Source organism: Asterias amurensis, chromosome 7, assembly GCF_032118995.1.
Source record: "Asterias amurensis chromosome 7, ASM3211899v1".
Lineage (NCBI taxonomy): Eukaryota > Metazoa > Echinodermata > Asteroidea > Forcipulatida > Asteriidae > Asterias > Asterias amurensis.
Window position 1 is genome coordinate 3,031,209 of NC_092654.1, and position 25,539 is coordinate 3,056,747.

Sequence of the window (25,539 nt, forward strand, 5' to 3'; positions counted from 1 at the left end):
TGGGTGTTTTTTTTTGCTTGCTTTTGTGGTTTGGGGTTAGGGTGTTTGTTTAGATGATCTTACCAATAACCGGAACCATCGGCATAGCTCCCACAAAATACCAGTTAGTCAAGTGTATTAATCATGTAACTTGTTTTGTTTTCTAAAGTGCTAATTCATGTGTGGGGAGTGTGTGGCTGTTCCATCATTCCTTTTGCGTCAAAACGCACTCCCAGCGTTGTGCAGCCTTTTCGAATCCCAGAGATCGTATTTTGCGTTATTTTTTCGTCTCAATTCTTTTGAAATTGCAAAGGTGGATTTATAGTCTCATGTTTCGAACACACACTCAGCCCCGCCCCCAGGCGGCCTCCTCCAGAAGTTTTGTTTGTGTGTGTAAACAATGTTAGTATACTGTCAACGTTGATGGCGCCATACTCTCACATGCTTCAAATGCTGTGTACACAGTGGTATAGCTGCTATTGACTATGCACGATGACACGTAGGTAGCTAGCCCAAGACCTAAGATTTTGACTCAAGACGTTTTATTATGTTGTATTCTATGGTTGTATGGATCGTAGCTAAATAGTAAGACACACGACTAGAGAACAGCCTAAGAATTCTTGGATTGGGTAAGTATTTGCAGTCCTAATTTGCAGACAAGTAACTAATATTATCGAAGTAGCCGGCCGTACACACAACAACACTGTTGTCAACAGTCGGTAGTCATCACCACATAAACATACATCAAAGAATAAGGCACACATCAATAATGTCAATGACAATGGGCTGGCCGAAGACACAAGCCCCCACTCCTTCTACTACGAACTGCCCCTCGATCCATGGGGTTCGTTCCGTTACCTGCTCGGTGGGGATCCTTTTTATTGTAGCTCCCTTGATGGTAATTAAATAGGCATCCCAATTTTAAACTAGTAGTAGTAGTATTGTATTGGTGGAGGACTTGACATGATAATCAGTTAATGGGAGGAGTATTGCCAATACAATACTGTATTATTTATGGTTTTTGTTTCTTGTGAAGAATCTTTCCAATCAGTCGAATCATCTAACTTGATTTTAAATTCTTGATACTTGACTTTCTTTTCAGAAAAACTACAGCTACACATTAAGGAAACATGGCGTCAAACAACGACAAGCGAAGTAAGACTGAAAAGGTCATCATGGTCACTGGTGCGTCAGGACTTGTTGGTCGAGCCATCCAGGCCGTTGTTGCAGAAGAAACGTCAAGACCTGAAGAGAAGTTCATCTTCCTCTCATCAAAGGATGCCGATTTGGTGTAAGCTTTTAACCCTTTATTTCCAATGGTGACTTAAGTCAACTGCGCAGACATACCCTGTCTGAACCCAATGGCGACTCAGCGAATAGTGTGATTAGTGTCAAAGTCTTGATTTTTAACTGCTTAGTCGAGTCACGACTATTGTTTTTCAACTACTCGGTTAATGATGCCGACACGACTACTAGTACTACAAAAGTTGTCGCGACTACCTGCTTGGTGAACCAATTGTGTTGCTCACAACTATAATTCAGGACAACATCATTTACTTACGAAAGGCAATCAGATATCGGCAACACAATCCTTCCAGCGGAATATTGAGTATATTGTATATTGCCGTCTTGACTAGGGCCTATATGAGGCGCGACTTGCATGCCTAACCGCACATGCCATATGAAACACCCCATATTGCAGCAGGGCTTTCAAAATCAAAGATAAATACGTAAGCAGGTTTTGCACTTAATAGCTTTTGCGCTTGCAAGCTTTCACGCTTCGTGCTTGCAAGTTTTCACACTTGGCGCTCATAGTTCAGTTATATCTGTCACATCCCTGCTCTTTGATTCAATGTTTTTTTATGACGTTCTGTTTTTAATGATTTCCCAGGTCTGAGGAGGAGACAAGACTGTTATTTGAGAAGCATCGTCCAACGCATGTTATCCATCTAGCTGCCAGGGTTGGAGGTCTCTTTGCGAACATGAAATACAATTTGGACTTCTTTGTAAGACTTCTTTCTATTCCAATAAAAGAGAATTTGAGTTTTTTAATACTTTATAGAAAGGTTTGCGGTAACACCATGTAATGGCTATCTCTAATCAGTATGCTGTGATCGTCTTCTGTGAGTCCAGCTTTCTCCAGAAGACGATCGGAGCATACTGTTCGAAACGTCGAGTTTAAACCAACATTTCTTTTCAGAACCACCCCAACTCATTAGAGATAGTCATTACATGGTGTTACCGCAAACATTTCTATATCGAATTTCCACCATGCAAAGTTTCAAATCCTACTTATTTTTTAATATTGACTTTTCTGATGGCCCCGTAAACAAAAAAATTAAGGGCCATTATTAAAACTCTGATTGTCAGGTGACTTGTGCATCTTATTTATTTAAAAACGTGATGACCGAGAAATATTCACTATCCAATCAATTGTTGTGTGAATTCACCGCAAAATTCAAGTATACATATCAGCAAGAATATTCGCCACAGTGTGAGAGCAGCATTAAAGATATCTGTGTACGGGTAAAATTAAAAACTAATATTCTTTTATCCCTGGTGCAAATTTAAAATCTATTATGCATCTTATTTGTTTACAGACTGACAATCTGAAGATAAACACCAACATCCTAAACAACGCGTTTAAGTTTGATGTAGAGAAAGTGGTGTCCTGTTTGTCTACCTGCATCTTCCCCGATAAGACGACGTTTCCTGTCGATGAGACTATGATCCATAATGGGCCCCCTCACCCCTCAAACTTTGGCTACGCATACGCCAAGAGGATGCTAGATGTAATGAACAGGTAAGGGAATACTGACTTTCAGCTGGGCCCAATTCCCTGCTTCCACAAGCACTGCTTTACTGTAAGCAGAGCCATGAAAGTGGGTCCTGGTCCCAATATACTGTGCAAGTCTCACACGTATCGAAAAACGAGCAAACCACTCGAACAAAGACCATATTCTTTTTATGAAAAACATGACAATCCATGATTATGGTGTTTCATGGTCGGCAGAGTGTGGTCTTGAAATTCAAGACACTTGTGGTCGACGAGATGCTGCGGCGCAACATGCTGCCGATCAAACCAGGAACACCAAGTATCAGCTATGTGTTGAAGTATAAAACTTTTCCTGCAATATGCAGCCAATCAAACCAGGAATGTGATTCACCTCATCAAAATAAATAGAACTGACTCATAAAATAATGTTTTCATGTTTTTTAGGTGCTACAAAGATCAGCACAACTGTAAATTCACTTCTGTGGTTCCAACCAATGTGTATGGGCCTTGGGATAACTTCAACCTAGAGGAGGGTCATGTTATACCTGGACTTGTTCACAAGGTGTTCACAGCTAAACGTAAGTCTTGTTGATTGGCACGCCACCATGGAAGTAATAATAATAATAATAATAGTGGCTTCTTATACGGCGTGCATATCTGTCACTCTGTGAAGCTCAAGATTTACCTGCAAGGTATGTGAGACTACGTTTAAGTTGTGAGATCTACTCCTTTTACATAGCACCATGTAATGGTTTACAAGGTGCTGTGGCACAATATGCTGTCAATCAAACCAGGAACAACGGGGCGAACCCATTCTCTTTTCGATAAATGCACTGGTTTTTTGAAATTTTTTGACTGGATGATCATCTAAACAAACAAACAAACAAACAAACAAACAAACTGGTTTGGCCTTACACTACTTTTTCTTGTTTGATTTCTGCAGGAGATGGGACGCCTTTTTACATTTGGGGTACAGGCTCACCGCTACGGCAGTTCATCTTCTCCCGTGATTTAGCCAAACTGTTCCTGTGGGCTATACGCGAGTATGAAGAAGTAGACCCGATTATCTTTTCTGTAGGCGAGGAGGACGAGATCACAATCAAAGAGGCTGCTGATCTAATTGTGGAGGCCTTCGACTTCAAAGGGCCTGTTATTGTATCCTTTGATCATTACCATATGGACCAACTCGCCCGATTCAAGGCAGGGTGACCCTTTAAGGACAGGAGTGTCACGACCGGGACTTGAACCCACGCTATGCTGATTAGAAGTACCAAGGCTTTGATCATTACAATATGGACTGTAAAGGGGGTAACCCTGTTTCAGCCCCAGGAGTAGGTGGCAATGGCCACTGGATACATTTAAATTGTAGCCCACACCTTGAAGTGGCTCTCAGAAACAAAACAACGCAAATTTAAAGGAAAACCAAGCAATTTCGAGGCATATTTGTGTGGATCATTTTATTCAACTTTTAAAATATCTTGCTAACCATAATCATTTCGTAACAACTGGTTTCAAACACTTTTCATAGACCAACTCGCCTGATCCAAGGCAGCGTGTCCCTTTAAGGACAGGAGTGTCACAACCGGGACTTGAACCCACGCTATGCTGAATAGAAACACCAAGGCTTAAGTCCAGTGCTTTGATTGGCTTGGCCACGATGCGTCACTAAATGAAATGATATAATGAAATAACTAATGAGGTAAATGATATCCTTAACAATGAGTTTCACAGCTTGACACCAGCAAATCTGATGGCCAGCGAAAGAAGACTGCGGAAAATACAAAGTTGAGAAAGTACCTTCCAGACTTCAAGTTTACTCCAATCAAAGAGGGTTAGCATCACACAATTTCAGACTGGTTGTTTATTTTATGAAATATGTTTTACAAACGACTAGGCCCTTGGCCCGGCAGTTTACTCCAATCAAAGGTTAGCTCCACAACATTTTGGACTTATTGTTTGGTAACATTTTGTGAAACGTGTTGTACAAACGATGAGGCCCTTGGACTGGAATAACAAAACAACTTACACCCGCCGAATACTAGTTTCTAAATTTGGAGGGTGGGGTTAGGATAGGCTTTCAGTTTGTCAAAGGTAAACCTGTTGTTGTGTTTTTACTAAACCTTGAACCGATCTTCAGAGTCTGCCATACTGAAGTCATCGGGTTTGCACTGCCTTCGGGCGCTAGGGCACAGTATCTAGGAAGAAAAGTCAACGCAAAACCTCGGCTCTAAGGCTATTTTATTTAGCATCCTCTGTCTTAAACATTGAACATTTTTTTTGTTTTTATCTCAACAGGTATCAAGGAGACTGTGGACTGGTTTGTGGAGAATTATGATATCGCACGCAAATGATAAGTGCAATCATTAGTATCTTAGCCTGTGCCTTCAGCAATGGCTATGGCTGGATCTTGCAGCCAAAAGCCACAGCCTTATCTACAATCCTTTGATTCATTCATGCTGCTCTAAAATGTTTTATTTTTGTTGTAATTCATTTTGGGGTCGAAGGCACTATTTTTCTTTGAAAGTATCAAAGGCATACTACATGGTTTTGATTATAACATGTCCTGTACATGTATCTTGGCCTTTCTTTGGCTAAGCAGCTGATCTCAGTACTTGTTTATCTCAAAATGTTATTTCTTTTAAGTTAGACCTGAGTTAGACGCGTTTTTTCCAAGTTGGACCTGAGTAAGATGTGGGTTTTTTTAGGGCAAAACAGCCAACATGTACATGTACTTGTTAATCTTGAAATGCTATTTTTTTTTAAGTAGGACTGTGTTAGGGTCATGTCACATGAGGCAATTTACAGGCAACCTCCAAGAAGTGAATGCCATCACATTATGTTCACAAATTTTTCTTAGGGATCTTAAGACATTGTTTGAAAAAATAATCGTGAGCTACCTACAACTGTTTTTCCAAAGAACTTAGAAGTGCGTGATGACCTTTCATGACCCTACATTGGTAGGCTAAATGACATTATAGGATTAGTACAAGTCATATTTTTGTTGAAGAAGTCTCAAACCTCAGTACGTTCCATTAATTGTTTTGATTTATACGTAAGGTTTAATAAGAATTTCTCATTTTTTATTTGTTAATTTTGAGCTATTTTAGTAGGATTTAAACAGTTTAATGCAATAGTTAGGTACTTTCAATGGAAAGTTCTAAAGTTTTTTAATGGTGATCTATTTTTTGTATATTTTGCATTCATTCAATGAAGTTCTCTATCTTTCTTTAACACTTTTTGGTGTTAAAAACTTGTCCTGTTTTTCATCTCGACCCAAAGTCACAGCCAATTTTGGTAATCTCTTTGCAACTTTAATAAATCCATAAATTTATAAATTTGCGAGATGATTTTCTTAATATTAAACACTGAATTAATATAAATCGACACAAGATTGTGTCATGATTATGTCACTATGAATAAACTAAATAAGGGCAACTTTGACCAGGAAGTATAGGTCGTACGATTTTGGCTTACAGGGTTTTGATACCTTTCAAATGTAGATCAAGGCGTGACATTAATCCCTGCTCACTATGAATGAAGATATATGTAATATAATTTACCTGTATTTTTACATGTTTATTTTTGGCGTACAAAAAGTATCCAGACCCTTTAGCTTTTTAAAAGATTTCAAAAGTATGTACAGTGGACATCTTCATCAGGATTATTTCTTTCGTTTACTTTCGAACTGTTGTAGTAGGGTTGAGTTTAATAAAATAATATATGGTTATTTTTCAAAGGAAGAAAGCTTTAAGAGAGATCTATTTTTTGTAAAAAGTTTCCACTAACTTGGCATCATGTATCCCAACATGTGCTGAAAACTGGCTCGATTGGTCATTGACATTGCAAGGAAAAAATGAAAGAAAAAAAAACCTGGATCGGCAGAAACCCTGTATACTATGAACCACGTAGCTACAGTCAAAGAACAGTAAAGAAAACAGTCAAAAACTCGGCATCTTCACAGGCCTTCTGTGCAATGCTATTATTACAAATATTTAATCATACCTTTACTTAAAAGATAAAGGTTTTGATAATATGAATAATATTATCAACATCAAATCAACATTGACAAATGGAATGCAATTAAGTCTGTAACAGATTAAAAGTGTACATTGACAATGGTATTATATATAAATTTTTGTTATAATCGAACAACACTTAATCAAGCAAAAGGAATACACAAATGGCATTAACAAACTGAATAATAATATGTACCGCAGGAATTACTGTTGGTGAATACGATTTTACAATATGATAAAGTTGTGGACCGACAACTATTTTCTTTTAAATGTACGCATAAGAAGCTTCTTCTTTTTTTTTTTAAGAGAGAGACTACCAATGCAGTCTCCCAGCTTTTAAAAAAACAACAAAATTATGGTAGCCCTTTTAATTATTCCCCATTTCAACATTTAAGAGTATCCAGACCAATTTTCACGGATCTGCTCAACGCAAAATTCCAAGCTTACGATCACCATTCTTCACTAACGTACAAGTGCCGAATTTTTGCGCTAGCTGTGTATGCCAAGAATGCCTAGTAACGTGGAGTACACACACGCACAAGCGAAAATGCTTGCTAACCTGTGGAATACGCTTGACGTAAGGGTGGAATTCCCTGCTTCTGGAAGCGCCAATTCTTTGCTCACAGTAAGCAGAGCCGTGACATTGGGTCATTTGCCATACTGCAAGAAGATAATTTTTGGGAATAATAAATCAAATTCAACTTTCAACATTGCAAGACTGGATACGCCCACTTCTAGGAAATAGGCTGCACAGTACATACAATGTAGTTCACATGAAAAAGCAATGTGGGTTAGACACTTAAGCCTACTTGCTAAAAATCACAGAAAATTAAAATAATGAAAATGGTGGCCTGTTCAAATTGTTATTTTCTGAGTAATATTTGCTTAACGATAAACTAAACATGGTAAAAAAAAAGTCAAAACGCAAGAACTTGCTACAAAAAATATAACCCAAGGCAAACAAAAACTGAGGTGACGCAAGAGACACAGTTGTCAATCAACAAATACAATAACACTACACAACTGATGTTATTTATTAAAAGTATTTGTAGTAAATCCACTATATTATGTGCAGTTTTATAGATACCGTATTGGCAAAGCTTCTCTCATTACCTTGTCACATTCAAGGTGTGCTTTCTTCTTTTCTTTTTTTGCCCCCCAAAATTTGTACAGACAATTTTTTTTATTATTATTTTTTTACTGTAGCTGAGTGATACAAAATACCTATAGGCCATTTAGAGATATGGTGGACACAATACTACATGTATACCACTGTAAGGTTTTGGTAAATACAATATATCTGTATACACCCAAATCAAACAGTGCACTCCTATAGCGGCCACCATATCAAAAAGGCCAATTGACCAATTTTCAAAAAAGAAATATGAGTGATCAACTTGGTTAACTATCCAGTGACATGAATCTTGAAAATGTCCAAAACTTCTAGACTCTTGTTCACTGGGTCCAATTTCACAAAGCTGTTAAGCAGAAAATACTGCTTGAAAAATTTGTATGCTAAGCAAATATTTAGTGAGGCACCAGTCACAAACCATAATGTAACCTGATGCAAACCTAATTTTTGTCATTTTCTCTAGTTACCTGTTTCTGTGCTAAGCAAGTTTTGTGCTTACAGGCCTTATGGTTGCAATTGGGCCCTGGTCAATTTATAGTCAATGCCTACCGAAACACTTTTCTACATGAAATAATCAACTCCGCCAATGCATCTGCATGGTGTTACCTCTGGAATACCTCAAAGAATGTTAAAACATCTACGTGCCAACAACAAGTTTGTAATTCATATATACACCATAAAAATACTATCATCATTATTTATGCTATAGATTTATGAGTCGTTTGACAATAAACTTTGTACAGTGAACTCAGGCACTCAATTATATGAATATTATACATGTAGAATATCTCTTTTAAACATATTTAACAGTGTGATGTGGACCCACTATGATATTATGATATCGCTGCTTACCATTAAATGTTTGCATGGGACCAGGGACCAGGGACCGGATACACTTAGTATTTTGCCTGGTAGCCTAATTTTGCTAACCATTTTTTTCTTTACTTACCAACTTTGTTTGGTAATAAGTTTGTAGGGAACCCGTGACCACAATACTCATTGAAAAGTATTTTGGCAGGTAACCTATTTCTGCTAAGTAAGATTTCGCCTAGCATATCAGCTTTGTTTGCTTCTATGTTTGTAGGGAACCACGGTCCAGTGTAGCATTTTGGCTGGTAACCTAATCCTGCGAAGCAAGATTCTTCTGTGCTAAGCAAATTTGTCAGCAAACTTAGGGCTGGATGAAGTGAATGTTTAGCAACTTTCACATGGTGCATACAATTATTATAAGAGAGACAAGTAACATAATAACTAACCACTGTTCAGCAGATGTTATCATTATCATAAATCCAACGTGACATGGATGTACTCTTTTAAAACAGTTGTAAACAGAGTACGATGCATGGCTGGAGGTTTCAGAAAAGCTTCTGTGATAATAAGGTTATTATTATAGCATAACAAGCGATGAAAAAACCCACAACAAAATAAACTTTACCAGTGAAGGAAATCGACTAGTCTGTACCAAACTGCCACAAGATTAACCGAAAAAGATCAAAGTAAATATCTTGATTTGATTTGTCATTGTCCAATGTTTTTCGATTTTAACATCTTACCGTCAGCTCTACAAAAGAAATGTGTTCCGTATCGTTGTTTTTCAAGACATTATTTCCTCTTTCAACAAAAAATATTAAGCCGTTTTTGGTGTGTTTGGCAAGTGCTTAGTGGTGTTGGGTTCAGTCAATTTCTGGTGATATTTTTTTCTCTCTTTTATGCCATATTAACATTTCCACCACTGTCTACATACTTTCAAGTTTTGTTTATCATTCTTAAAATTAATGGCAAAAAAACTTACTTGGTTCAAAGTAGCTTTCGATAGTATAAAAATCATTTTGCTTCAAAGTAACGTGGTTATGAAAAAAGATATCAGACTCATACTCGAGTCTGAATAATGTTGCTGTCAGATAATTTTCTCAGATTGTTAGTTCCAATAACATATTACTGGGGTAATAATGAGCAGCAGAACTGGTGGATATCAAACCACTTTAACTGTCTTTTAGGATTTAAAAATAAAAACATTGTAAATTTGAAAGTATAATTTCGTCCAATTGATATTAAGGTGGGTGAGTTTGTGCACACGCCTGCCTAATGATGTCAGTCTCTGTTGCGCTGCCACTAAGACTGATGCTTACATGAGCTACATGTAGTGCGCAAATAAACTGTGTTGATTAAGTACTGAATCCAACATGCAAGTACTGGACAATATCCTGTGATAATAAATTACACATTTTAAAATTCCCAAACTAAATTTCAACAGTTCATAAACCATTTTTTCTCCAACATTGTAAGTGAATGCCTACATTGTAGGTGGGTAAATAAAAAACAGTTTAATAAAGAAAGAAAAGAAAAAAATCAAAAGAATTGCTTGGTCACATCTTATGGATAAAAATAGCCAATAATAAAGATAATGAGACAAAGCACTTATCTTGTCTTTGTGTACCTTTCATCGAAAAACGTCATAAAATTGAATCAAACAACACAGAAAAAAGAAAAAACGCCACTCACATGTACTTGTGATTTAAACTCACAGTCAAATTTACAGCGCAATTAAATAACTTCCCAACATTTAAAATTGTGATGATGGACGGACTATTCAAATAGTTTGGCTTACATTAGTAAACAAGTAACACCAATGCATCTTATAAGTTTATATTAAGTACTTTTTTAAAATGTAAATATTTACAAAATATATTAGCGATCACATTCAACGATAGTGTTCTGTTTTTTATAAGTTTCCAATCGTACAACTGACAAGAATTGGAAAGGTGAGGGTAAATTCAACACTATGAAAGGTCTTAAAGTCAAGGTGTAATAGTTAGATGACCTTAAGTCAGTACTTGGACACATCAGCCAGCTACTCTGGATTAAGTACAGGTTCCTAATTCAACTTAAAGTATAAAGAGTGATTAATGGAATCAGCTTAACATCGCGCATGCATGCCAACAGTACTGGTGGTCTAAATAAGGGAACATCGCCCCTTTTTTTCAAATGTATTTCTTTATTAATTCTATCGTTTCCCACAACAATAAAATAATAACTTTTGGATCCGATTACCATACATGTGCTTTGTAGTTCAAGTTTGACGTGTTGGAATTTTTGTTGAATACATATTTTGGGGGTAATGAATAATGAAAGAAAATAACACACTTCCCATTTACCATGGTTACTTTGGGAAAAACAAAGTCAGTTTGTATAAAGAGTTTTGATAACTTTGTTAAGTAGAGGCCAGGGCCCAATTTCATAGAGCTGCTAAGCACACAAATTTGCTTAGCATGAAATTTCCTCCCTGATAAACATTCGGCTGATGTTTGCTTATCCTGAAAATCATGTGGAAATTAATCCTGCTTTTATCAAGTCAGAAATTTCATGCTAAGTAAATTTTTGTGCTTAGCAGCTCTATGAAATTGGGCCCTGTTGAGCTTGAGCTGGGTAAGTAATTTCAATCTTGAATCAGTCTACTATGGCATACCTTTACAACTTAAATTAAGAGAACTGTGGAAGGTAACAGGGTAAAAACAATAATAGTTGGAAATGTATATTTATTAATTGTACAAAACAGAACTAAATAATTAATCATAAACTTAATGAATCTGGGTAAGTTGCTTAACATGCATGAATATTTCTGGCTTAGAAGAATTTTTATATATAATTTAGGACTATGTTTGAAAACAGTCAACTGAAAGTTCCTTTTTCGACAATTGTTCCCATGTTAAGCCCGGTTCATACTTCCTGTGAATGCAATACCAATGTTGACAGCACAGCCCTGGTTTCTCTGTGAATGTTTTGCGAATTCTTCGTTGCGAATTTGTGTTGTCCAAATTTGTATCGCATTCGCATTCGCATAAAGTATGAACCGGGCTTATCTCAAATTTATGGCTAGTGTGGTCTGGGCAAATTTTCACCACACCGTTATGCAGGAATTACTTTTTATTACAAACAGAACCGGCCACAAACAATATGGCAAACTTCATCTGCTAGTGAAACATTTCAATGCTTAGCATAATTTGATGCTAAGCTGAAACTTTGATTTTTGTTTGAACTAACGGCGGAATATCAATTCATCTTTAGTTCAGATAAAAGGTTCTCACTTACTCTTTCCAATTCTTGTTCAAAGAGATTGTGATTTGGCTAAATTCCAGTACCTGGTGCAAGTATCATAGAGTTTGTAAGCAGATAATTTCTGCTTACAGGGGCCGCCCTAAGCTCAGTTTCCACATCATAACCTCTGCATACAGTACATGTAGGCAAAGCCAAAGGCATGCTAACTTGCCTGCTGTGTCAAAAGTAACTTTGTGATCACTCAGACACCCTGATTAAATCTTCTTAATCATTTACCATGTTTATAAAATACACTTCCGCTTACTGACAACTTCCCTGCTTACAGCGAGTGCAACAATTGGCTTACTGGTTTAGCTTTATGACATCAGCCCCCAGGATTGGTTGAAGCTACTCACACGCAAGTTTACTGTCAAAGCTACTTAAGGCGATTCCCATTGCTTGTACAGCACATAGCGGATAGTTGAAATCCATCGTAAAGACCTCCTCGGCCACACGCCCAAACTGCATAACGATGTACTCAGCTGTTGAATTAGGATAGAATAAAAGTAAACCATTAAAAATCTTCTAGTTTGAGGTAACTTGAAGCTTTGTTAAATATAATGCACCATTCCAAACGGCCAATTGGGCCAAATTTCATGGTTCTGTTTACCGCGAATTTCTGCACTTACGATCGCCGTTCTCTGCTCACAGGGTTAAGTGCAAACTTTCTGCACTTCAGGTGTTCACCTCTTACAGGCGAGGAATGCACCTCCCCAAAATGCGTGTCAACCATTTCCATTATTTTGGGAGTAATTCCTTTTTGTACATTTTGACTCCCTCAAATTTAAAACGTTTCTGGTTGCTCGGGTCCTAAATGTAACCAATAGAAAAATGCGCTTTACAATTACTTATTTTGAAACCATTGGGAAAAATGCGCTTTATAATTGTTGTGTTATCTATTATCATTATTCTAAAAGAATATTATACTTACGATCGTTTGCATGAACCACCTGGAAATTTTTGACGGACGCTTGAGTCACTCGTCCATGAAAGTTCAACACATAAGACTGAGTATCTGAAGACAAGTTACAAAATTGTGTTTTAATTAATACCTGGGTACTTATGAGACAATAGGCCTACTACTGTCATTAACATACTGAAATCGTTAGGAAAAAAAAGAGAGAGAAAAAAAAAACTTTTATTATTAGGCCTATTTTTGTAAATTGCACAAGGAAATCAAGATTCATGTATATGTATACTTTAATATAACATTTTAAATCACACATAATACTACCCCGACATACACTTCAGAGCGTACATTCACCCAACAAAGGACCCTATTGTACTCTCAATGTGTGTTTAAGGGCCCCAAATGTGCATATCTACCCACACATACACAAATCATGCATGAGTACACTATCCAACAATATCACTTCAACCCATGGTATATCAGCCTTTCAGGTAAGACGTCTGGAACTTTTCAATAGACAAATATATTGAGATGGTAATCTGCAAAAACAGTGTAGTCCTAACACTTAATTACAGGATGCAAGACTCAACTACATCTCTAGAATCTACCTCTAGGCAAGGACTGAGAGAGAGAGAGAGAGAGAGAGAGAGAGGTTGGACAGAATGTCTGTGGCAAGCTTAAAGTGCCCCAGGATGTGATGAAGAGTTCATTCAATTAAAGAAAGCGTGCATCTACTTAGCACACACTCAAGACTTGTGCAGGCCTGTTTGATTCGTTTTTGAAAGGGCAAGGGCACCAAGTCCTTGATAAAGTGCACCATATGAGGATTACAATACATGTAACATTTAAAAACTCAAAGATTCAAAGTATTTGTGATTGTCATGATAAAAAGCATGACATTTTTCTTCCCTGTGTGTAAGGAGAATTAATATAAGTAATGGCATAACAACAATAGACAACAAGAATAAAACATACAAATGTACATAAATACGAAAGGGAAAATATAAATTTTAAAAATTATGTAAAAAATATAAAAGGGCGAGGGCATAATAAACAGTTCTGAACCTCACTGTGTGGTATGTGGTAACAGAAACAAATTATGTTCAGACACCTTCCAATGCTATTGAGTAAAGAAGTACATTTAATACCACAATATATAAGTAAAGGCATAACAACAATAGACCACAAGAATAAAACATACAAATGTACATCAACATGAAAAGGAAAATATAATATAAATTATATAAAATAAATAGGGTAGACAGGTAGATGGCCTTAGCTTTCGATCCAAACCGGACCTTCTTCAGAGGCATAAAACAAGTACAGACAAATACATATCCATTTATAGAAAAAGAGAAGGGAGAGGGATTAAGGGAAGGATCCAGAAAGAAGCGGGAAAATAAAAATATAAAAGGATGAGGGCATAATAAACAGAGCATGTACCTCATTGTGTGGTATCTTAAACAGAAACAAATTATGTTCAGACAATAAGTCTGAAAACACAACATTTAATACCACAAAATACAAGTGAAGGCAGACAACAGACAACAATAATTTGTTTTACAAATTTACAGAAGTATCAAAGGTTGAGGACATAATAGAACATGTACCTCATTGTGAACAGAATTTCAGAAACAAATAGTGTTCAGACTTTATGTCTGAAAAATACCATTCAACATACCATTCAATTCTAATGAGCATTGATGAAGTACTTAAAACCACAAAAGACAGATAAGTAAAATCTTCTCTCACACATGTTACATGTCTTCATACCATTAGTTTGTAAACAAAAACATGAAATGGTGTCAGAACTCAGAAAGTGTTTTTCTCGTTTTTACTCTGGTCATGTAAAGAAATGCCTGGTCCAGTAAACATTTTGAGCTACAAACCCTGTGGTCTGGTTGACCACAGATCAATTTTATTTTGTTTTTTAACCCTTGATGCTTCCCCTCCGATCACCAACCCCCAAATATCCCCACTGAGAATATTGTGTGTATGCGATATGCGTAACAAAATCAGTGTTCCAATGAAAGAAGTAGCAATGTTTAGTTACTGTCTACCTACCATCATTCCATACGGGTGTCTTATTATGTAACTCTAGCAGGTTCTCCATGTTCTTAGCCTTGAAGCGATCCAGTAAAGAATCGTGTTGCTGTACAGAATTTAAAAAACAATAAATAATATTTTCATTTGTGACTTAGGTATGGAAACATTAACTCTCATCAAGTTAATTATGCCTTCTTGTGTAGCGCTCATATCCATCACTCAGTGACGCTCAAGGCGCTTTAATATTCAGAATTGTCCTGCAAGGAATTGTGGACCTCATTTTTTAAAGCAAGAGATCTACTCCTTTTACATAGCACCATGTAATGGTTTACAAGGTGCTGTGGCACAATATGCTGCTGATCAAACTAGGGACACCGGGGTAAACCCCTTCCCTTTACCATTAGTGCACTGGGTTCTTTTACGTGCACTACACAACACACGGTACCAATGGCTTTACATCCCACCATAATGGTCAAGTGTCTTGCTTTAAAGGCAGTGTACACTATTGGTAATTACTCAAAATAATTATTAGCATAAAACCTTTCTTGGTGACAAGTAATGGGGAGAGGTTGAAGGTATAAAACATTGTGAGAAACAGCCCCCTCTGATATGGCATAGAGACCTCAGATTTAGAACTTGAGGTCTCAAAATCAACCATCTAAACGCACACAACTTCGTGTGACAGGGTTTTTTTCTTTCATTATTATCTCACAAGTTTGACGACCGATTGAGCTCAAATTTTCATAGGTTAGTTATTTCATGTATACGTTGCGATACACCAACTGTGAAGGCTAGGTTTTGACAATTACCATTAGTGTCCACCGCCTTTAAAAGGACAACAGTGCCACGACCGGGACTCTAACCCACACTCTGCTAATCAGCAACAAAATAGCTATTGATAATTTAGATTCTGGGTATTTTGTGGACTACTAACCTTCCTTGGTCTAAACGCTACTCTCTCATTGTCCAGGGTCATGCCTGGAATAATGATGGTCATCTTTCGAGGTCCTTTGAATCCAAGAACATTGGTATCCTGCAAAGTAAACAAGTTATGAAGTTAATAACGAGCAATCCCCCGAGATCCACTAAGCGAAAGAAGTAGACTCGTCCAAACAAGAAGAAGTACATTCCGCCAAGGTTAATAAGCAGGACAATTCTTTTCAGAACTAAGAAGTCTCCCAAATTCCCAAAAAGCTACTCTGCGGTAGTAGAATATATAGCAAGACAAGTCAAAGGAACATAATCTACCCAGCAAGTAGATGGTGTTACCGCAAACCAAATATACATTGATACCTCACCATGCAATGCCTTATAATATGTTTAAGTACATGTACATGTAAGCAAGTAGTCAGCCAGGCCACGTCTGCATTGGTTGAGTACAGCTACAGCTACAGCTATTGCTAAGGCTAATGCTATGGACCAATCCATGTTTCCATGACGATCAAGCCATAGCTGTAGCCGCTAATTCAGACATGGCCAAGGTATAAGCTCGGTTCATACTTCCTGCCAATGCCTAGAGCAAAGCAAATTTGAAGTCACAGCTCTGTTTTCGCTGCAAATGTTGCACAGGAGTTCAGCACATCTCAAGACTTTTGAACGCTACATGCAGGTGGCAGCAGACTTACCAGTTTGTTTTTAGTTCTAACTACATGTAACACGCGTACATTTCCAATTACAATGGATTAACCTTGTACCCCATGTAAGTCTGCTGCCACCTAGAGTCCTCATGGGAGAATAAATTTATCTTGGAGATTGCCTGGAAATGGTTGGCTAGCAACATAGACTGTATCATGGGATACTTACGTAAACAACGGCAGAGAGTTCTTGGCGAGTGTTGGTGCCGTCAGCCATGGCTCCTGGTTTGTTAGCACTGATACCGTTATCAAAGACGGTGAAATGAGTTCCCATGAAGTTGGACCTACAACAGTAAAACAATAAATAAACACCTATTATCAATCGTTGTCCTACATGTATGTACATATGATTTCAATACCAGAGATCACCCTGGACACTAGCCTACCTTACATTGCAAAGTGAAAATTTCTCAACTTGCCATGTGGGCTACTAAAAACTGTGCAACCTATATTACTTGTCTAAAATGCTCATGTTTCTTCCTTTTCAGATGTGAATAGTGTGGGTTCGAATCCAGGTGATGGTACTTGTGTCCTTGAGCAAGATGCTTTACTATAATTGCTTCTTTTCACCCAGGGGTATATAAATGGGTTAACTGTGGGGGTAGAGGTTGATATTGTGTACAAAAAAACCTTTGGAGTGCCACAGCAGCCCGGGGTTGTGTAATTCCCAGGGAGAGCTGAGAAAGATTACAGGAATTTTGTTGGCCAAAAGACCAGGGCACCAATGTAAAGTGCATTGCTATGGTTATTATGAATTGAACTATATATATGAGAACTAATTATAAATAATATTATTATCTGACTGATTTGAAATTCATAACCTCCGTCCCAACCCGTCTTGAGAGGAAGTACGAAGTACAATAAGAGGAATTAAACACAAATGGAAGCATTTTCGCGAGACGTCTACCGGAAACAGACAAGCGCATTGAGGACCCTTGAATACAACACCCAAGTAGACACGAGTGTTATTACATGACCCTGAACACTAGACTATGAATGTTGTGGGAGCCTCCACTGTGATGCTTGACAAAGGTCAAGGGTTATTCTGAAGGAAATTTTCATCTTTGCTAATCTTATTTTGTCCCCCACAGATGTCACTATTTTCTTATTCTCCTTATTTCACCATTGAACATGTTGAATGCTTTCTTGGTGTGTTTCTACCCATCTTTGTGGTTATACATGTCAATTCCTCATCCTTCCCCTCACTCCCTTGCCACCATCTTGATTGCTTTTCTTTGTTCACCCTCTGTTGATTCAGACTACAGCTCATTTTTCCAAACTGACTGATTCTGTTACACTCTGGTAAAAGCCTTTGAAAAAAAAAACACCTCCGCTTCGATTGAAATATGAGGGCATTTACAATTCTAGAAATTAAATTCAACCCACACATTCGGGAGACTACTTAGTTCTGAAAACAACTGTACTACATGTACCTACTAATGAAATGTATGCAGAAAGTAGGAAATTAACTGGGACTACTACTACTTTCGCTTCGAGGATCAATTCTCATTATTAACTTCACTGCCGCGTAGTAAGTTCTTAATGGGTCTCAACATTTCAACTAATGTGCGCTAATCATCATCAGAAATACTATGAAACTCTTTAAAAAATTCTGTGAAAAATAAAAATAAAAAATAAAATAAATCAACCCACACATGCCACAACTTTTGAAACCTAAGCTGAAAAAATTACTTTAAAGCCATTGGACCCTTTCGGTACAGAAAAAAAAAAAAAAGTTCACAGATTTTCAAATAGCTTTTAGGGTTTACAAAAGATAGTGGTGAAATACTTCTCTTGAAATATTATTCCATGAAATGCTTTACTTTTTGAGAAAACAGTAAAACAATATCAATTCTCGTTAACGAGAATTACGGATTTATTTGAAACAAATGTCATGACACAGCGAAACGCGCGGATACAAGGGTGGGTTTTCCCGTTATTTTCTCCCGACTCCGATGACCGATTAAGCCCAAATGTTCACAGGTTTGTTATTTGATATAGAAGTTGTGATACACGAAGTGTGGGCCTTGGACAATACTGTTTACCGAAAGGGTCCAATGGCTTTAAAAAAACAACAACTTTGAAACTAAAATCTGAAGGCCTCAAGTTCAAGGCCTATCTTTCCTTGCCTTTCATCTCTAGGACCCCGCTTAACTTTGCTATTGAAGGACTACATCAACTTCCCTCTGGTAAGGCATGTAAGGAGCACATCTATGAGGAAAATGTAAACATGACTGGAATCTTGCAACGAGCACCACGCCAATTGGGTTAATTTGTGGCCTGGGGTTTTCAGTCCTTACCTGACTGCGTGGGCTTACCCTACATGTAGTTATCTGAGGTTTTCCTCCCACATCTAAAACTCAATCTTCCTTTCTTAATCTCTCCGCTGGGGTTCTTGGCAAGTACAGTGATTAAGTTTGCTTTTTTGAGAGTCCTTGGCTTCACAACAGGTAACAGATTTGTTTTAATTTTGTTGTTTATGCAAGTCGCTAGACACACAAGGCATGAATGCCACTGCAAGGTGCGGGCAACTAATCAACTATTTTGCCCGGGGCCATTGCCACCTACTCTTGGCCTGCAACAGGGGTAACCCCCCTCCCTTTACAGTCCATACGGATATAGAATTGGGTACCATGCATCAGAAGCCTTGCTGGTAGAGCAGAAACACGACCTCCCCCACTTTATGAGGCAATCATGGTTAAGTGTCTTGCTTTAGGACAGGGATGTCATGACCAGGACTCGAACCCACACTCTGCTAATTAGAAACACCAGAGTTTGAATCCGGTGCTCTAAACTGCTAGACTGTAACATGCCACAAATAAAATGAAATTGAACAAGAAGGAATTTTTTTTTATCAAAAGGCAATGATTTTTTTTCCGGAGCATTACCTGAGTTTACCAACAAAAGATTCTCCATCTCGTGAGAGGTCGGTGGGGTCTGTGGATAGCAAGTAGTTGGACGTAGTACTCTTCTTGCGTCGTCGAGCAGCGAGCAGAAATTGCTGAAATAAAAAGTATAAAAACATTGAGTCATAAACCACATGAGAAAACTGAAAGGGTACATTTAACAAAAATCGTACGGTTGAACAGAGAAAAGTTGAGGTTACTGCCTTTGAATTTTGTATAGATATCTTAAACATACCAAAGAGGCATACAAATGTTAATAAACTACATAGAAAACTCACTAGGTAAATTTTGTTATTGTTTGTCATTTTGTATGTTACGCGTCTATTTTGTGTTTAAAAAGTTGTTTAAAAAGTTTTTAAACAGGGCTCTATGTGCGAGTATAGCACATTATTGAATGAATTTCGTTCGACCATTGGCGCAGAATATAATAAGAAAATGCAATTAGATTTTGCAAACTGCTTAATGTGACCAACTAAATGAACCTATACACACATGTAGTATAAATGCAAAAATGGTTAACAGCCTGACGTTTGACCCAAGCAGAGTCTCTTTCGAAGGCTAAATATAACACAATCACTTGGTGAAACCTGTCACAACGCACTCAATATGCATCCTATATTCAGTATTTAACAACATCATATCAAAAGTACTCTGGCTCCATACACTGTACAAATAAAAAAATAAAAAATCCCTTAATCTTACCATCAACTGGAATGACATTTCCATGTACACTACTTACATGATAATCATATGTAGATGTATCCCCCCCCCCCTCTAAAGGGAACAACAGAGACAGTTCTAGTTTAGCTTAACACCCTACGGGGGTCAATCACAAACTACAAACAGACAAGTAACCCACCGGGGCTTGTTATCTTCTAAATCCAAAACACCCGCTGGAATCTACTTCCGTACCGACAGTGTACAGTGTCCCAAAATAACACATACTTTGCGACAATCTAAAAACGGAGGCAATTGGATTAGTAGCCGCTAAACAGATTGTGTCCCGGAATTCGGATTTTATCCTAAGTCGTAAATTGGCTTAAAATCAATGAAATTCACAGACAGTGGATCGAGCCTGTGGTATTACAACATATGCACGTATACACTGTATAGTGCTTGTATTTATGTATTTAACAGAAGAGATTGAATAAGTATTTATTTGAGGGTTTTGTACAAATGTATACTAAATGTTATTGGGGTTGTCATGTTTATCACAAAAGACAAAGCATTTTGGCCCAAACACAACAACAAACTAACAAAATCATAACAAAAAGTGTGAATACTGATTGTACAGTGCTATTACACACATCAGTGTAAGGGTAAAAACAAAATTAATATTCTTTATCTCCGATGCAAATTCATCATCTATTCATAAGTGTGAAGTTACACTTCTTATCATGGTCACTCTCATGACTGATGGTAAAGTGGTTTATAGACTGCAGGATTTGCAATCGCAAAGTTGTGGGATGAACTCAGCTATATATAACCTCTGATTTCACAATGACATAGAATAAGAGCGACTGAATCAAAATTGATCTATTCTGAAAATTCTTTATCATAGACGTAAAACCAATGTTTGTACGACCGAGATTGGCTGTTGCCAGCTTGGCGTTTATATGGTGGGTGCTTGCTGAATGGACCCTTCCCATGAAATATGCAAATTACATGCAACAGACCCTTTTTGGTTGGTAAAGGCCACAGAGTTTGGCACTAAGCAGACAGGCAATCGCGTCTGCGTCACGTAGCCATTAGCCATGTACAAAACAGCGCAATGTTCCCTCATTTTGCAAACCAAAATGTTAGTGCGCAAGTTACATGTACATGTATGTGCAATTTACATAAAACAATTTCATGGGAAGGGTCTATTCCCTTGAAGATCATCTAAACAAATGTTTCCTTTGCAGGGCCTGCCATCCACCCTTCCTCACTCAGCCTTTCCTTCAACTACACATAGATTATTATTGACATAATTTACATGACGTCAATTGAAAGATTAATCTTGTTTGTGTAAGTTTGTGAGTCAGATTCTGTTGATTTTTGCAGGTGGCACATGTGCAGTCAGACACGTGCCTTAAAAGTTTGCGCCACAGCACCTTGTAGACCTATTACCAGGTGTTCCGAGCACCTGACCTGAGTCTTATAATTCCAAACACAGCCTCCAGGTGTGAAAAAAGCTACACTGTACTTAAGAACCGAGTAGTATTATTCTATATTGGGTAAAATGAATGCCAATATGACAGACCCGTAATTGTGCATTACACGTGGGACTCAATGCATGTATGTCACCCAGGGCTGGAGTTGTACACTGGACCACAGGGCCGAGGTCAGTCATCAGTAGTTTTAGTGCCAGGAATCGCAGGACTGGTCAAGTCCAGCTGTCTCGAGGTTTTAAACTAACTAAAAATATCATACTGTGTATTATCTTATTAACAAAAAAACAAGTTACGTCCAAATGTTGACTTTTGGGCTGATGAATTACCTTTCAATTTTATGAGTAGTCTTTATAAAAAAAATATATAAGAAAATTAGATTAATCCTCTCAAGTATGTCTTAATGCTCATATAAAAGCCCTGTTGTCTTGTGGATTTCCCCCAAACGTTCGAGCTCGTTACAAACCCAAATCTTTTTAACAGTTTCAAAAAACAAGTCCTAAAAATTAAAAACTGTTATTTCCTTAAGAAATTTTCACAGGCTAGTTGATTGCTAATTTACATTTATTACAAAAATTGAGTGATTCAAAAGACTGATGGTTCGTATTGTATGTTCCCTTTAAATTTGAAATATATAAAACAAAGACCTACGCAAAACAAACAGGTAGCCAATGTGAAACCGAGACAAACAAAGCAGTTAGCTTCGTCAAGCACCAGAAAATAAAAACCCATCAAGAGATAATAATTCAGTTGAAACAACATGACTCGTTTGGCTGGATATGGGTCCATTAACTAGCACTATTTGCTAAAAGGTTCTCCGTATCACTGATGCATGTAATCCCACCCCAAAAATCTTTCATAATTTATGTTTTTTCCTTTCTCTAAATGTCATGAATGTGCAGACTACTTAAAGGCAGTAGACACTATTGGTAATTACTCAAAATAATTATCATCATAAAACCTTACTTGATTACGAGTAATGGGGAGAGGTTGATGGTAGTATAACATTGTGAGAAACAGCTCCCTCTAAAATGATATAGTTTTTGAGAAAGAAGTAATTTTCCACGAATTTGATTTCGAGCAGACTAGTCTTTGACATTTACCATTAGTGTCCAGGTCTTTAAAGGCACTGGACACCTTTGGTAATTGTCAAACACCAGTCTTCTCATTTGCTGTATATCATTATACTGTATATGCATAAAATGACAAACCTGTGAAAATTTCAGCTCAATCGGTCATTGAAGTTGTGAGATAATAATGAAAGAAAATACACCCTTGTCACACAAAGTTGTGTGCTTTCTGATGCTTGATTTCGAGACCTCAAGTTCTAAATCTGAGGTCTCTAAATAAAATTCGTGGAAAATTACCAATTTCTTGAAAACTACGCTACTTCAGAGGGAGCCGTTTCTCACAATGTTTAATACTATCAACCTCTCCCCATTACTCGTTACCAAGTAAGTTCTTACGGTAAAAATTATTTTGAGTAATTACCAATAGTGTCCAGTGCCTTTAAGTTGCATACACTGTAGATAAATTTGCATTTCGACAGTACATAATGATGGACTGCCATGTACATGTACATTATAGCACTTTCTTGTGTTATTAGTTGACTGGGTGCAGGTCCCCACAGCAGTTGGCAATTATATAAGGCCTCAGCTAACAATGCACAGTCAATATACAATGTACGTGTGCATTGTACAGTGCTTTATGGCACCATCAAGGCCGTACTATTATCAGTTTGCGTACGGCAAGGTTTTTGTCTTTTCTTGCTATATTGAGATGCATCAGGGTCATGCAAAATGTTTTCCTCATCCTTTAATCAGAATGGAATTACTTCCAATGAACCAAGTTCCTATTATGCAGGCCTCAAATTAAGGGTGAAAATCCACAAGACAGCAGGTCTTGAAACTCAGAATATTTACTGGACCGGGATTGTATTTACGAGAAGAGACTAGAATCAAAATGAGAACTCTTAATTGAACAAACACTAAGATGTGTTAGAGAAGATTTTCTCTTCTGTTAGGGTGGTCCTCAAAAGGATTGAAAGATATTTGTGAGACTCAAACTCAACATTTGAACATCGTGCTTTTGAGACAAAGAGGTTGAATTTTTAAAGACGACCAAACTTGTCCTGTCTTGAATTTACTGGCCTGACACTGCAATCATGGTCCTTAGGCCGGTGGTTAAGTGTACCCAATTACAGTGAAGCATCTTGCTCAAGGACACAAGTGTCATGACTGAGATTCAAACCCACATCCCGATGAGTTAGCCACTAGAACTTGAAATTGATTCTCTAAACCGCTCGCCCATGACACCCTATAGTGCAAACAATTTACTTTTCAATACTGTTTCAGGGATAATGATAGACTATTACATTTAAACTAATCAGATGTGTCAACCTTGTTATCTGCCTACATGTATTACTCCATTCCTTGTCTTAGATGGTCAGGAGACTTGCTATAAACACGTCGTGTTCGTTATAACGTGTTTACATTGATAAAAACAGATGTGACCAAAGCACATCGTTATATGCACATTAAAAATCAACCTTTGGCGGCATGATACGATCTTCAAGAAAATTAAGGAATCTTGAAGAAAAGCATGATTTGTCTTTTGCTGAAAAATGCCTTGATCTGTTTTCAATAGGTTGTACATGTATGTACATGTATGGTGTATGTTGATGTACATGTACAGGTGTATGTTGAATTTTATAAAAGCAGTTTAAAATGTTATTCTGTTGTTGTACATTTTAAATACTTTTGCGCTTTCTTTATCTTTTTGCCCCCATTCTGTGTTTCAGTACTGATAACATTTAAATCAGGAGCACAATATAAATTTTATAATTATTATAATTTTTTGCTATTGAAAAGGGTTTCTATTAAAGATGAGAAAGATTTTCATGCTGGGCGCAACGAATACAACAAATTCAATTGAAACCTTCAAAATTGATATTGGAATTTTACAAAGAGCTCCAAATCAAATAGTAAGAGCCATACTTTCATTCTTGAACAATATTTTTTTGCTTGCGAAAGGTCTTTCTATGTAAGTGAAGATTATCAAGCTGGGCATGATGAATACAACAAATTCAATTGAAAATGGAAAATTGATAGTGGAATTTTACAAAGAGCACCACAGCAAATAGCAAGAGCCAAGAGATACTGCGGTTAATTCAAGGTCTGAACTAATCCATCCGGCACTTAGAGAGCCTTTTATGTTAAATACAAAGAACTGAATCTAATAAAGAGTATGTCTCGACTGTGGCTAGTTGGTTTGCGTATTTTTGACCGCGCTATGGAATTGATGCAAAACAAGCAAACAAACTGTGTTTTTCAATTGTTGTTATTACGATGTTTATGTCTTTCGTCAGTGATACAAGAAAACTGCATATTGACCAATTTCACCTGACGTCTTCATCAGAAAAATCTTGAATGCGCCATACTGGTGGGCAATTTCACTGTGCGTTTTCATATAACAACACAGTGAGGTGTGCATTTTAGGCGGCGCAGCGTTAAAGGCAGTGGACACTATTGGTAATTACTCAAAATAATGATCACCATAAAACCTTTTTTGATTACGAGTAATGGGGAGAGGTTGATGGTATAAAACATTGTGAGAAACAGCTTCCTCTGAAGTGACGTAGTTTTCGAGAAAGAAGTAATTTTCCACGAATTTGATTTCGGGACCTCAAGTTTAGAATTTGAGGTCTCGAAATCAAGCATCAGAAAGCACACAACTTCGTGTGACAAGGGTGTTTTTTCTTTCATTATTATCTCGCAAATTCGACGGCCGATTGAGCTCAAATTTTCACAGGTTTGTTATTTTATGCATATGGCATATGTTGAGATACCAACTGTGAAGACTGGCCTTTGACAATTACCATTAGTGTCCACTGCCT

The 25,539-nt window shown here is 37.3% G+C and overlaps 2 protein-coding genes across 2 annotated transcripts in view; one reads left to right on the plus strand and one right to left on the minus strand.

Moving 5' to 3' along the window:
* Positions 1-437: 437 nt before the first annotated feature.
* LOC139939355 (GDP-L-fucose synthase-like) lies at positions 438-6,501 on the plus strand. The gene is made up of 8 exons (XM_071935162.1): positions 438-608; positions 1,082-1,270; positions 1,871-1,985; positions 2,580-2,782; positions 3,200-3,333; positions 3,699-3,910; positions 4,487-4,586; positions 5,051-6,501. The coding sequence occupies exons 2-8, from the start codon at positions 1,110-1,112 to the stop codon at positions 5,104-5,106; spliced, it is 981 nt and encodes a 326-aa protein (XP_071791263.1). The 5' UTR covers positions 438-608; positions 1,082-1,109; the 3' UTR covers positions 5,107-6,501.
* Positions 6,502-6,637: 136 nt separating this feature from the next.
* LOC139939354 (tubby-related protein 3-like) overlaps positions 6,638-25,539 on the minus strand; it is a 31,491-nt gene continuing 12,589 nt past the window's right edge. Inside the window, exons 7-12 of the mRNA XM_071935161.1 lie at positions 19,477-19,589; positions 16,758-16,872; positions 15,889-15,987; positions 14,973-15,060; positions 12,930-13,013; positions 6,638-12,480 (exon numbers count right to left, since the gene is read on the minus strand). Coding sequence (XP_071791262.1) covers positions 12,347-12,480; positions 12,930-13,013; positions 14,973-15,060; positions 15,889-15,987; positions 16,758-16,872; positions 19,477-19,589 — 633 coding nt within the window. The 3' untranslated portion in view covers positions 6,638-12,346. The remainder of the gene's footprint in view (positions 12,481-12,929; positions 13,014-14,972; positions 15,061-15,888; positions 15,988-16,757; positions 16,873-19,476; positions 19,590-25,539) is intronic.

Coding starts and splice junctions, on each gene's coding strand:
- LOC139939355 (XM_071935162.1), top strand. CDS start 1,110: ATGGCGTCAAACAACGACAAGCGAAGTAAGACTGAAAAGGTCATCATG. Junction 1,986..2,579: donor AATACAATTTGGACTTCTTT/GTAAGACTTCTT, acceptor ATTTGTTTACAG/ACTGACAATCTGAAGATAAA. Junction 4,587..5,050: donor GTTTACTCCAATCAAAGAGG/GTTAGCATCACA, acceptor TTATCTCAACAG/GTATCAAGGAGACTGTGGAC.